General features: G+C 38.6%; 1 protein-coding gene across 1 annotated transcript in view; it reads right to left on the bottom strand.

Moving 5' to 3' along the window:
* RSRC1 (arginine and serine rich coiled-coil 1) overlaps positions 1-15,000 on the bottom strand; it is a 329,106-nt gene that overhangs the window by 180,708 nt on the left and 133,398 nt on the right. The window contains exon 6 of the mRNA XM_025215036.1: positions 7,516-7,552. Coding sequence (XP_025070821.1) covers positions 7,516-7,552 — 37 coding nt within the window. The remainder of the gene's footprint in view (positions 1-7,515; positions 7,553-15,000) is intronic.

Below are 15,000 nucleotides of genomic sequence, written 5' to 3'. Positions count from 1 at the left end.
CTACAAGAATTACTTGGTAAATAATCTGGCACAATCTTGTGTATTGGATACTTGTAAAATACGATTCTCCAGTATTAAAGGTGACAAAAAACACAACTAATCCTCAGTTTTGAACGTATATGGATATTTTAATGTAGAATAATTATTTATATATGTACACACAATAATGAGGCATGATAATGAGGGAACACTTTGAGTATGTGCAGAAAATCACCACAAACTAATCTTTATATACCGTATGCTAAGAGAAGAAATTATATGGAAACATTTTAAGAGGTAAGGGTTTTTCTTGTGCATTTTTGTTTTTAAAAGATAGCTTCATTTCCTTTATAGCTAAAGTTTAATTTTATGACCAGCACACTGTAATAAGACACCACTTTAATTCACGAAGAACTTCTCCCTCGCATTTTATTACGAAGACTCAAATTATCAATACTAGTATGTAGGTATACATTTGTATCTACAAGTTACACAAAGCTACCCTCAGTTGCAAGCACACATCAACCATTTATTTTAATGGACACTAAATCAAAAGATCCAAGATTAACGCATCTATAAAATGGGAAATATTTGTAAGAAAGATATGCTCCAAAACACAAATTATCCAGAATTTTTAAAATTAAAAGTTACATGGAAATTTTCTTTTATATTTAAATGCAATTTAAGACAGTTTTATGATGACACCATTATTCAGTGTTATTTTCCTAAGATGTTCCAAATTCTAACATAGCAAAAAGTTAACTTATTTGTAAAAAGTAAGATAAGTCTGTCAGAAAGATGTTAGCAAATTTATTCTTGCGCCGAGCCCTCCAAAAGGAATTACTTGTGTAATAGACTTGTTATGATGTATTGAAGAAAAATCAAGAAAAATATTCAGTAAAATAAAACAAGCTGAAAAATTTTACCATAACAAATTGCTAACAAAAATATTAAATAAATAATTTATGTAAGTTTATGAAAACACATTAATTTCTTTTAAAATAAGTGGCAGTTATGAATTATATAGATGTACAAGGACATAAATATCTCAGAATGCTTGGTGACATCATAAGCCACAAGAGCTAATTTTATTTGGGCTATGAATCACCAGAAATCCTCATTCTCGTTTTTTTTTTCTAACAGGTTGGCCACTTTTTTGTTATTTGGAAACTTTTCTACTCATTTATAGATTCATGTACATGTCCCAATCTCTATTTCTTTCCATCTGCACTGAAGCTAAATACTCCTTTGTATCATTTCAAAAGTATTCTCAACCCTGATCTATCTTTTTTGATACCTCTTATTTTGCTGTTCTAAATTTCTTTTTTCAAATAGCGTCATACTCTATCAAACCCTAAATGCTCCAACTTGTATGTTCACGTAGAATAATGTCACTTTGCTTTAATCGTTATTTTACATACTTATATAGCGCCCTTCATCCTGAAGGATTATTTCCAAAGTGCTTTATAACCTTAAATTGAAATGTACTGTGATGTATGAGGACACACTGCTGAATTTCTGCTCTAGGGTTAGTTTGACAGTGATTATTAGTGTACAGCAACATTATGCACTGGTTTATAATGGGAAGTTAAGAATATCTTGGTCACAGATGTGATCAGAAAATATGGTGCGAAGGGAGAGTTCACATAGAACACTCTAACTTTAACTGAAAAGTGTTTGGTTAAAACTATTACAAAAATGCAACAGTGCTTCACAGAAACTAATCTGGTTGTCCATGCCCCCATTCTCCTCCATGGGATATGTTTCCTAACCAGATTACATTTCTCATTAGCACTTCAGACTTCTTTCCATTATAACAGTCTCAGATTGAGGTGGATCACAGGGCATTTAGTCTAGCCAAATACATGGCCCAGAGGCCACAGATGTTTGTGAACACAATTTTTTTCAGTTTTTGGATTTTCAATTTTCAGTGTAAACTTGAAGCTTTTTGTGGAAATTGTGCACTTTTCACAATAAGTTGAGTCAAAAAATCTATTATCAATTAAACAGTTTCCAAAGAATTCTTTTTAGGCAGCCTTATACTCTTATCAACTGAGGCGAATTCAAGTTGTCAGAATACAAGTGGCCAGTATGGAATTTAGCCAGAAACTAGGGCTAATATCATTACTCATAAGACTGCAAACTAACTGTTAAACACAAGTAATTGGCAGTTTGATTTTGCAACTCATTAGAAAGCCAGCAACTCAATTAGACTCTCTGCTGTAATCACTGCACTGGGGTAATAGTTCTGTGATCACCACAAGTTTGATCCAAAGCCAATGGAAGCCAATGAAAAGTATACACCCTGGAATTTGGTGGTCTTGGATCAGTCCTCAAGAGAAAGAATGGCTAAGAGCACTTTCTGGACAAAACAAACTGTTCTTTGGAAAAGACTCCTTGGTATACCATAGAAATTTAAATTTAACACTAATCTTGGCTTTACATTTAGCCAATTTTGTCCAAGTACTATTGTAAATATGACAACATACTGGACATCTGCATACTCTAATGAGGTAAAAAAGAACCATAGGACAACTTTTTCTACATGCATCTCAAAAGCCAAATAATCAAAAAAAATCTGTATGTAAAGTGAAAGGTCTACAAAAAAATGCATGTAATGAAGAATAAATCAATTCCCTGAAGTGTGCCTATTATATTTTACAGATCAGATGAACCCTAACTCACTCGGTTTTATCATATTTCTATAAAATCAGGATTTGTCAGCTAAACTATCACATCTACAGGTAAAAGTTCATTGTGTAAATTGCTCTCAAATACTGGATCTCCTACACAGCAATCCAATGTAGTGTTGCAAGATAATGCCAACACCATGTTAGACTTCCATGAAAAAGGAACGGTAACTACAGAAACTTTCAAAATTCAAGTTTGCCTTTAGAATAAGAACTACAGCAGGCTTTAAATTGAAATTTCAAGTAAAAATAAAGCTTTTAAAAACAGCCCTTGAACTCCAAACCTGAAGGAAATGAAGGTTAGGGCATGCATCTGTGGCAAACCCAGGAGTACTGCTGAGAAGCATACCCTGCCCACACATTCTCACTCAGTTCAGTCTAGAGCCCACAAAGTAGGTAGTGCAGACAGTTTACAGATATCCTCAGTATGCACCAAGAAATGCACCCAAAACTTAGAGCAGCTTTAATCAGGAGCAAATGGGTAGGACTTGCTTCCCACAGCAGCCACAGGTTCACCATGCCCACAATGACCTGCTTCATGAATCACAGCGCAAAAGGATGAGTTAAGGGCAAATACAATACTACACTTTTAAAAAATTATTTATATTACTTTCTATTAAACAGTTTTAAATCTGGGACTACAACAGAGCAGTACCTGCTGTTGTGATTCAGTGGTAGAATTCTCGTCTGCCAAGTGCAAGACCCAGGTTTGATTCCGGACACGCACATAACTACAGCAATCAAGGTACCAAGTATCCAGACTCAGTCTGGTCTTTGGATTCTGGTCTAAAGGGGGAATGGAAGGTTTGGGCAGCCTCCACTCCTCCGTACTCCTGCCTAACCATATACATCATAGGTCCTAGTGACCTCACACACATACACCATGATCCAGAATGATCAGTAGTTGCCTACTACTACTACTCCTCAGCAGTAGAACTGATATATCCTGGCTATCATGTAACTTTGAATAGAGCTGTTTAACTATTAATAAACAAAGTAAACAATAGTTTTATTTGTGTAACTATATACAACTACTCTAAGAAATGCTTTATCTATACCTGTTGGTGGTTATTGATTAACATGCAACTGCAACAGAAATGCCTACATTGCTGGCAGGCAGTAACTACATTCCTACAAACCATTGGATGAGCTAAACAAGCTATTAATGACAGGTTGCTCTTCAACATTTAAAATGGCCAGACTGTTGCTTGACCACAAGGACAATCAGGTCATTGCTCTGAAATGTTATACAATGCAAGAGGAACAAACAGGATCTCTCTATTGAAGAAATCACAGGTATAGTAGTTCCACAATTATCTTTTATGTAACTACTCATAGAAAACAGGACCCATTCAGAATTGCAAACATTTTCCTATTTTTTATTTCAAATTTTCCATAACTTATTCAATTCTATAATTTAAGATTTATCAAAAATACAGTGAATTCCACTTTACAGAATCACTGGTTAATAGAATCGGCAATCAGCTGCTTATTTGAATCAATATGGGAAAACCAAAGCCATTTCTATACTATTATGCGTAAAAATCACTCATATTAGAATCACAATTTTTAGGTTTTTGAATCATTTTACCAGGGAAGCCTGGGGATTTTGCAGTTTTGTGAGGAGCCCTCTGCAGGCTAGCAGAGTTCCAGGCTGCAGAGGGCTGGGGGGAGTAGGAGGAGAGTGGTCAGGCAGGGACTACCATGTGCATGTAGATGCACATGGCCCCGGGTACCCTGGAGAGCAGTTCCCGCAATTGTTGGGGGGAGGGGGGAATTGAGCCCCCATAGGGAGGGAAGGAGGGAGTTGCGCAGGCCTGGGGCTTCAGTGAGGAGTGGGACGGGGCTGCGGACAGCATGTTGGGGGGCAGGAGCCGGACTCCCTGGCAATGTGCCCCTGTGTGCACGGTAACTTTGAGAGACACAACCCTGCACTGCTGCCCTCACTGCCCATGCCAGGCACCCCGACCCCATGCACAGATCTGGGGAGTGCAGGCCCCCCCCCCACCCCTCTGGGAGCATGCACCATGCCAGGGAGCTGGCCCCACCCCCTGTGCCCGAGCCCGCAACAGGAAGCTGCAGGTGGGGATCCAGGCTCCACTCCACTGCAGCACCCGCCCCCTTCTGCCTGGGAAAGAGGGCTGTGGACCCTGGTCCCCCGACCCCATAGCCCTGGCACCTGGGGGCCCCCTCTGGCAGGCCTGGGAGGCCAGTGAGAGATACGAGCAGGGCCAGAGGGTCATGGGGGAGAAGCATCTGTGGTCTTAAAAAAAATGGGTCTCCTTTTAATGGAATTAGCAGTTAATAGAATCAAATCACCATTTCCCAAAGTGATTCCAATAACAGGAATCCACCGTAATTTGGAAACTTGCAATTGCATCTTAAACAATCCGACAATAAATCAGTCAGTCATTCTCCCAATTAAACAACGTATGTTCATAGTTTTCTTCATTTTTATACTAATAAAAAATACTTAAACATTGAGTTAGTCCTTTGTAGTCACAGCAACCTATACCTTACCTCTAAACCTGGGAGGGCATACCCACTCAATGACAATTCTTAGGGTACAGGAATGGTTTTAATTTGCTTATCAGAAATAACCAAATGATGTGTGCGGGGTTCTAACCCATAAAAACAACTACTTTTTCACTCGTGAAAATTGTTTTGTTATATTGAAAGATTTTCTAACAGTTTACTGTATATTTGTTGCATATTTCAGGAATAAATGTACTGCTACTTCATTTGACCAAGGTGGCATGTAGCTTAGATACCAAGATGGCAGACACAACAGAAATACAAGTACCAGGTAGCTTCTAACCACATGAGGGAGATGAAGGAGAAGAATATGGATGAAAGGAACGTGCATTTAAATAACAACTTACATAAATGTTATTTCATTTAAAAAGCCAAAGCACAGAAAAAAAAGACTTACTTAACTGTAAATTTTTTAAAACATGGGGGGCAATTTTTACAGATATTTGAAAAAAAAAATATTTTTAGCAGAATGAGTTTGCTATAACAAAATAGCTATAACTCTTCTAGCAAACATACCAGTACCTTTTTTTTCCCCTTTGGAGTTCAATAGACTTACATTAAAATGTCTGATTATAACTTAAATATGTAAAACAGTTTCCAGTATGAATGTCTTCCACATATAATGCAAATCTCTATATCTTAGAAAATCAGTCCCTGTGTTTTAGCGCACATATATATTTAGGTTTTCCAATATCAAAGGGGAAAAAGTCTCCAACTCTAAATATGAAAGCTTCTGTTAACTCTTTCATAGAAAGAGCACAAAATTAATGATTTGATGAATATAAGCTTTTACTAAAAAATAAACTGTTCTTATACCAAAGATCTTTTGATGCTGGAAGCTTCCAAATAATCTTTCCATTGATTTTACCACGCAATCCTAGAGCAAAGTACCAGTGCCCATGAACCAGATTCCTGTTTTTCTAGGGACCACTAAAAAAAACATTCAGCCTCTCCTTGCTCAGCTTGATGGTTTGAGGTGACAACATAAATCATACCTACCTCTTCAGCTATCATACTAGTCCCAATTTAGAAAAAGTACCAGTCACGGTCATCTGTCAGGACTACAGCATCTTTATAATGCATTAAAAACATTTTCTGAACCCATTAGATTACAACAACCTGACACCAGTGGAGGAATGAAACATTTTTAAAATTTAAGAGGTTCAACCAGCATGCAAGAAACCGATGAAACTAGCAAATGAGATAAATTTTTAAACTTCTGTAACAGCTAGACAGAGCCAACTATCTAAATTGTGTATAGAGTCAGAATTCAAGTAGCTACTGAGCTCTGGTCAGGCCAAAAAAATAAAAGTGAGACACAGTTGACAACTATCGCGCAGTATACAGCCTCTACCTCATGGACATGCTGCATGAAGAGAGTAGCACACAAGCTTTAAAATGGTTACAACGATTTCAAAGATTCTAAAATGTAAAAAAAAATTTTAAAAGCATTGCATTAACTCTGAGCAGCAATTAAAAATGACTTGCACTGGATGGTAATCATCATATTTTATGCATCATGGTGGTACACAACAAACTGTTATGTTGTGTATCTTCAAATTCTGTATCAGAGAAATCTCTAACATTAGTACTGAATATTTAGATTAACAAAAATCATAACCCATGACTCCAAAAGAATTCTTTATATGGACTGCTTAATGTTCTGATGATGGCTGATATTAACATACTAAATTCAATGACTTTCAGAGTTGTGACAATACCGTATTTTTCAGTTTTGATCAACTGATTAGTTTTTAATGCTAAGTATGTCTCTCTGCCACTGGTTGGAATATGTTTATTTAAACCAAAAAATATTTTGCATCTCAATTATAATGTTATGTTGTAGCACTGAATGGAATTTAAATCAATACATTATTCATAAAGCAAAGACAACAGAAAAAAAAACTGTGCACTTCTTTCAAAGATTTCAAATTACTAAAACATACAACATTTATGCATGAAATATTTGATTGTTTTTTTTAAACACAAGTTTGTTCTTTTCAGATCAGGATATGCCAAAAATCCAACACCAAACAATTTTTGTTTATAATTAAGGCAATCATCAATCCAAGGATTGTAGTCCATTTTATTTCATCTCTACATCAAAAAAAGTAATTTAAAAAAATTAAAATTCCCTTGAAATGGTGAGATAAATGAAAATGTAAGTGCCTTCACATAATAACAGTAAGCTGACCCACTGGGAAATGGTTGACTTTCTCAATTCAAGGTATTCAAAGCTCATTCAAAAGTGTTCATTTGGAATGCAGATATCAAAGATGATGCAAATGTTCAAGAGAAAATTAGAACTTACCAGATGTTCTAATCCAGCTTTGATGTTTCCAGAGTCCCTGTAAAAGAAGAACAAAAGTTCTAAATAGTTGCTAAACCCTTGTCTATAATGATTTGTGTTTAACTCAGAAATATCAAGAAAAAAATCTCAGTTTCTTCACTATTTTTCTCATGTTTTTAATGTTTACATCTTGATTATTAAAAATCCAAGAAAAAAAGATATTAGTCATATAGAAGCAAAACTTTCCGTTTATTTAAACTCTTGTCTTAAAATTACTGTAACCAGAAAGCAAGGCCCTACTATGTCAAATAGTATTTTAAATTTGAATACTGGTAACTATTGGAGAAAGAAATTTAAATCAATAAAATATAGTGCTATGATATCAAATCCATGTGTAGTTCTGCCTGAGCTTCCTCTACTACAACTTAAGTAACAAATGTGACTGCTAATAAAAAGGAAACAATGAATGAATTGATTAGTAACCAACTAGATGATGGAAAGGAGGTTGGATCTTTACATATTTCTTCTGACACGAGTTGCAAAACTCTAAAGCTCACACCGAACATTTAAGCCAAAAATACAAGCTGTTACCACCTGAGGATCCAGGGTTGCAAGAAAAGATCCAAAAATTATGAATGAGAAAAAGAAGATACTTAAGCAAGGAAAATTCAGACTCAAAATTTAATCCTTAATGCATCCTGGTGTACATAGATATAGTGCTAGTTTGCCAAGCTGGACAAGGATAAACAATTTACCCAGCTTAGTGAAATGAAGTCAACAGGATGAGATGTCTTCTCTTTGCCTCTTCCAAAAAACAAACACTAAATGAAGGCAGCCAGTTTCTGCTTTCATTAACTTCAAATTAAATCTGCTTCTAAACAGAACTGTCCCTTTCTGTTGATAATACACTGCAATGATGCCAATATGGAAAAAAATAACTTTCCAAATAATGAATTCCTGGATTGTATAATGTTGTACGCACGCATGTTCAGTATATTCTTTTACAGTAATTGCTCAATTCTGTGCAAACACAAATGGCAAAACACTCAAAATCCTCTGATGATTATCATAAACGTGGTAAGACATGAGCTCTCTTAATACACTGCTAATTACAGGGGCCATTTAAAGTTGCATACACAATTTAAAGAGAACATATGCTACTTTTGGATACTCCACTTACTTCATGTACTTCATTTTATTTGAGACATTATATTTACATCATATACTTACTAGCACTTCACATTACAGTGGTGTAATGCAATAATCATAAATATCAATATAAAAATCTAATGCAAGATTTCTTTTAATAAATAATTTGGCACTAATAACATTATTCATGCTTTTCTACATGAAGTAAGTATATTTCTTGTCACTGACTTCATAGTAAATAAAGTAAAAAAAAAGTTTGATTCCTCTTAAAATTAGTATTTCTTTTTATAATCAAAACTTACTATAGAAGGCCATACATTATTTAGATAGAAATGAAGTCCTGTACATTTATCCTATGGTGCCAAAGGTCTTAAGGAACTTAATTTATTGGAAAACAGAATCTAAGAAACTGATGCAGGCAGCTTCCAGCTAACGATATAAAACCTGTCCTCTTTAGTGATCTGTCTCTTGTACTGTCCCTGTCATGACTTCATCAATATTTGTGCAACTCCTTTTGCCCTGTGCTGAAAGCAGACTTAATTCAATTATAGGTCTCAAAACTGATAAAATGGTCCTGAAGTGGAAAATGCAAAGAGATTATTGGCAAATGAATAAAGATTTGTATCGAACTAACACACAAGAGTACAGCAGGGTTTTTGGTTTTTTTTTTAATCATTCCCTGTCTTAAGTCTTCTGGGAACAGTGAGTTTCCCTTCCCCTCATGCAGCACATCGATTTTTGAATTAGACTGCAATATTAAATAATTAATATACTTGCCATGATTGATGTTTTGCATTAGTTGAATATTAGGTTATCAATCAAAATCCACTTGGTTTAATGTAATAATATTGAAAAAGTGTCACTGGCTGTTCATCCAATTTGTAGTTGAGGCAGCACAGATAGCAATATTGGTGCAACACACGGCTCTAAAGCAGGAAATGCAGTGGCTGAACACGCATAAGGCAAACATTATGAAACTAACTAGGACAAGACTGCGGTTGTCCTAAATGAACCTTGTGGCACCTGTCAGTTTCAATATAATATCTTTCCTGCCAGAGGCTGCCATGAATCAATCAGAATGACATGCAGTAAAACTAAAACAAAACAGTATCCTTCCTGTTCAAAAACTTAATCTATAGTATAATAAGTGTAAAGTACAACGATTAATGGTATAGTCTAAAAACTGTCTTGTGAAAAATTGGGAACTGATGCTGTGACATAACCATAACACATTTTAAAGCGACTTTCAAACATGAACAAACCAAAGATTTTCATAGAATATATACCCCTGTTTTTAATATCATAAATTACTACAAGTAAGAAGCAAGATCTGTTTTATGTACAGCCTTGTATTACAATACCCTTACTGAATACTACTGTAAGAAAGGATAGCCAATATTAATTTCATACTTACCAATAATATATAGCTTTACAGAAATGACATATTCAGCTACACTTCACTAGTCCCAACAGAAAACCTTTCAAATGATTAGTCTCAAAAGCATAACATGTATTTTTAGATTAGTTGGATAAGGCATTTTGGTTTTTTTGTTTTGGAATTTTGCTTCTCCTCTCTTCAGATAATCTTTAGAGTCATTTCCCTTCTAAAACCATGAATTTATGCTGCAAAAGGTTATTTGACACAGCTATATTTAACAAGTGGGCATTAAATACTGCAAACATACTACTCAAGCTATTCCAAAGGTAAAGTTGGATGAGGAAAAAACTGCAGCTGAACTAAATTTGAATCATAGCTTTAAGGGACCTGTAACAACAAGCCAGGAATTCAAATAAGCAAGTGTAGCCATCTTTGGATTATTTAAACCCATAATGTAGGTAACTAATTGAAAGTGTTAACTTACTCATAGAAGTTCCATTTCCAATAACCTAAAAAGAAAACAGGTTATATACACTGGTATTTGTTGAAAACAGTTTTAAACTTATATTCATAAGAACACATACATGTATAAAGCCAACATTTTGACCAAAATGGCTGAAAAGACTTGAGAGGCAAGGGTTTTTTGTGATATCTTTTACTGGACTGACTGTATTTTTACTGGAGTTGGTCCAATAAAAGGAATCACCCCCAAAAAACCAAACATTTGCCCCTCATACATTTCATGGACCATCATGGTTACAACAAAACTCCAACCCTATAGAAGACTGTGTAATAGGGGTGTGTGAAGTGGGCCCTATTCGATTTGGATTCGGCCCAAATAGGGAATAGTGATTCGATTTGTTGATTCAGATCACTGTACCCGATACGATTTGGCCGAACCCGAATCTGAAGTTTTGATGCTAAAACTGAGAATCAGCAATTTGGACATAGACACAGCTTTAAAAGTTTTTTCTACGTACCTTGAGGTAGCAGCACGGCTCGTGCTAGGGTGGATGGAGCGTCCTACAGGAGTGGGGCTGGGGGTGGGGCCCTCCACATGCTCGGCAGCGAACCCAGAAGTGGACCAAAAGTACTTTTGGTCCACTTCCGAGTCTACAGGGAAGCACGTTGGGGGGAGGGCTCCCCACATCCCCCCGGCTCGGGGATCAGCTGCAGGGGGACCCCAGGTGCTCCCCTCAGACCCAGGAGGCACCAGTCACCAAGACAGAGGACATGGGGGGGATGCCCTGCGTGCTCCCCGGCGGACCCAGAAGTGGACCAGAAGCACTTCTGGTCCACTTCCGGGTCTGCTGCCAAGCGTGCTGGGGAGCCCCTCATGCTTCTGTGGGACACTCCACGAGTCCCACCATTACAGCATTCACAAGCTGCCTGCTACCTAGAGCTATGTAGAAAAAAACATTTAAAGCTGCGTCCATGTCTGAATCTCCAAATTGATTTGGAGGGTTCCAATTCAATTCAGAGAGATTAAAGGGTCCTCTGATTCAATTCGGATTTGAAGATTCGGCCACTGAATACATTTAGGAAAACTGGTGTTTTGCATGATAGCTAAACAAGTTACTCCATCTTCTTACATATAAGTCATCATTGCTCTTTCTTGTTGCCAGAGGCTAAGTACAGACAGTCAAAAAGCCCGAGGCTGAATCTATCCAATCTTTGCAGATTAGTCTGAGATGCATAGATTGAACCAATAAGCAGGTGAACAGACCTTCATTTTCATTCCAGAAATGCAGTCACATGCCTGAATTGGCTCAGACCAGAAGCCAGGAGCACTAAAGCATGCCTCCTTGCTTGGCTGAAGCAGACAGTTTGGACTAAGCCTAGCCAGCCCACCCTGCAAGGGGGGTTTGCAGGGGAGGTGCAAAACATCCTGGGATGCTGGGGGGCTGAGAGTTAACTTGAATCTGGAGGTCATCTGGAACAGAAATTCAATAATCGAATTTAACCTAAATCAGTTAAGTCTGATACTACATCCATCCAGGTTTACATTAAATTTGTTTTGGCCATTTTGAAAGTGGTGTATATACACTGAGCTTCTGTTGTATTACAGCTATGAACCAGTTTCTGATCACTTCTACAAGTTTGTGTGTAACTTTTTGGCCCTGGCCATGACGCCAGTGAACCCCTGTTGCATCCACACTTCTTAGAAAACAAAGCTGCCTGATTCAACACCAAAAGAAAAAGACCCAGACCTGGCTAGAGGGATGGATAAGGACAAAAAACCTTGGGCAGAGGATGGAAAGAAAAAACCCCCTCATATAAAGGCTGGAGGGAGTGAAACTGGGACTGTCTGGGTAAAAGACTAGGAGTCAGGGAGAGAAGAGGAATGAGCATGAGTACAGCTTGGCTAGAGGACTTGGTAAAACAACTGGGACTGAAAGAGCAAACAGTTGCAAGTTTTGGAGCTTTGCTCTTCCTCTCTCCAAGCCCTCCAAGTTATTAAGCTCCACTTCAAGGTAGAGCTGCTTTGGCTTCTGCAGACCTCCAAGAACATGGCTACATTGCTTCTGGTTTGGAAGGTAGCAGTAGGCTTCCTCCTAAGTAGGAAGAAGTAGAGTGGCATTTATGAAGTATTGCACCAGAGCTAATTAGTTCTGATAATTACCCCAGCCAAAGAACTGCACTATAGCACTGATGCTAAACTAGAACAGGAAGGGGTGTAGATACCTTGGAGGTCTGTGGAGCATCTCAATACCCTAACCCGGAGTTTGCTCCACAAAGGCTGGTCATTTTAGAGACCAATACCAGTGGGGCAAGAGGCTGAGATGGCAAAGAAAAGAAGATCTAACTGGATGCAGGGAAAAAACTGGAATTGTCCCACTAAAAAGACTGGAACGAGGCTGAGGGGTGCAATCACTGAACAAATGCTTTTGATAAGCAAAACTGGCATAGTGGGCAAAGGCTAGGCAAATGGAGCATAGGCTTTGGGTGAGGAGCTGAGAAGAAAGGAAAAACAGATCAGCTAGACAAGGAGACTGTACGTGGTTCCCTCTTTTCCCAGAATGCATCCCGTGGCTGCCAGGCAATAGTGCTGATTATAGTTTGTCAAGCATTTAGTGAAAGGTGCTATTTAACACACGAGAGTGTATTTATTTTTTTTAAATAAATAAAATTCCACTCATTTAACTAGTTGAGCATAAGAACAATTTTCTGGCGATGACAATATTAAAGGAACCTTTTTAAAGAAATATTTGACAATAAAACATGCTATCTAAAATTGCTAGAACATGTACCAATACTTGTATTAAGCATGACATTATTTTAAATTTGCAAGAAAAAAGGCCTAAAAAAACCTGGAATACTTTCTATACATAGCAAAATTATTGTTCCTTTGTAGTGCATACACACATCTGTGTGTTCTATGTCTGGACAGCCCGTAGCACAACAGGATATGGTGGAAGCAGTAGTAATAATAATTCCACATTGGAATAGATATTTCTATACCCAACTCAGATATATTAAAGCATCTATTCTAAATCACTACATGTCATTCCCTTTCCCAGTAATTAACATAACAAGCCTCAGTGTTCCTAAGTGAGGGGCAAGACAAGTCTCTCACTGGGATCGTGGAGAGGCAGCAGCAGGGCACCAGACTACCATGCATAGACCCTGAGATGGTGCAGAGAAACTTGGAGGAACTAGATGCATTTAAGTCGGCAGGCCCAGATAAGCTCCATCCAAGGGTACTGAAGGCCCTGGCCGACGTCATTGCACAGCCACTGGCGGGAATATTTGAACACTCATGGCGCATGGGCCAAGTCCTGGAGGACTGGAAAAGGGCCAATGTGGGCCCCATTTTCAAGAAGGGGAGGAAGGAGGACCCGGGCAACTATAGGCCAGTCAGTCTCACCTCCATCCTTGGCAAAGTCTTTGAAAAAATTAAGGCTCACATTTGCGAGAGCCCGGCAGGAAAAATTATGCTGAGGGGAAACCAGCAAGGGTTCATAGCAGGTAGATCATGCCCGACTAATCTAGTCTCTTTTTATGACCAGGTTACAAAACGCCTGGACACAGGAGTAGGGGTTGACATCATATACTTAGACTTCAGGAAGGCCTTCAATACGGTATCCCACACCATACTGGTGAACAAGTTAAGGGGCTGTGACTTGGATGACTACACAGTCCGGTGGGTGGCGAGTTGGCTAGAGGGTCGCACCCAGAGAGTCGTACTGGATGGTTCGGTATCGACCTGGAAGGGTGTGGGCAGTGGAGTCCCGCAGGGCTCAGTCCTTGGACTGATACTCTTCAATGTCTTCATCAGCGACTTGGACGAGGGAGTGAAGTGTACTCTGTCCAAGTTTGCGGATGACACAAAAATGTGGGGAGAAGTAGACACGCCGGAGGGCAGGGAACAACTATAAGCAGATCTGGACAGGTTGGACAAATGGACAGAAAACAACAGAATGCAGTTCAACAAGGAGAAACGCAAAGTGCTGCACCTAGGGAGGAAAAATGTCCAGCACACCTACTGCCTAGGAAATGACCTGCTTGGTGGAACGGAAGCGGAAAGGGATCTTGGAGTCCTAGTGGACTCCTAGATGAACATGAGTCGTCAGTGTGACGAAGCCATCAGAAAAGCTAATGGCACTTTATTGTGCATCAGCAGATGCATGACGAACAAATTCAAGGAGGTGATACTTCCCCTCTATCGGGCGCTGGTCAGATCGCAGTTGGAATACTGCGTTCAATTTTGGGCGCTGCACTTCAAGAGAGATGTGGATAACCTGGAGAGGGTCCAGAGAAGGGCCACTCATATGGTTAGGGGCTTGCAGGCCAAGCCCTATGAGGAGAGACTGGGGCACCTGGACCTCTTCAGCCTCCGCAAGAGAAGGTTGAGAGGCGACCTTGTGGCTGCCTATAAGTTCATCACGGGGGCACAGAAGGGAATTGGTGAGTATTTATTCACCAAGGCGCCCCCGGGGGTTACAAGAAATAATGGCCACAAGCTAGCAGAGAGCAGA

Source organism: Alligator sinensis, unplaced genomic scaffold, assembly GCF_000455745.1.
Source record: "Alligator sinensis unplaced genomic scaffold, ASM45574v1 scaffold60_1, whole genome shotgun sequence".
NCBI lineage: Eukaryota > Metazoa > Chordata > Crocodylia > Alligatoridae > Alligator > Alligator sinensis.
This window is presented reverse-complemented; position numbering and strand designations above follow the sequence as displayed.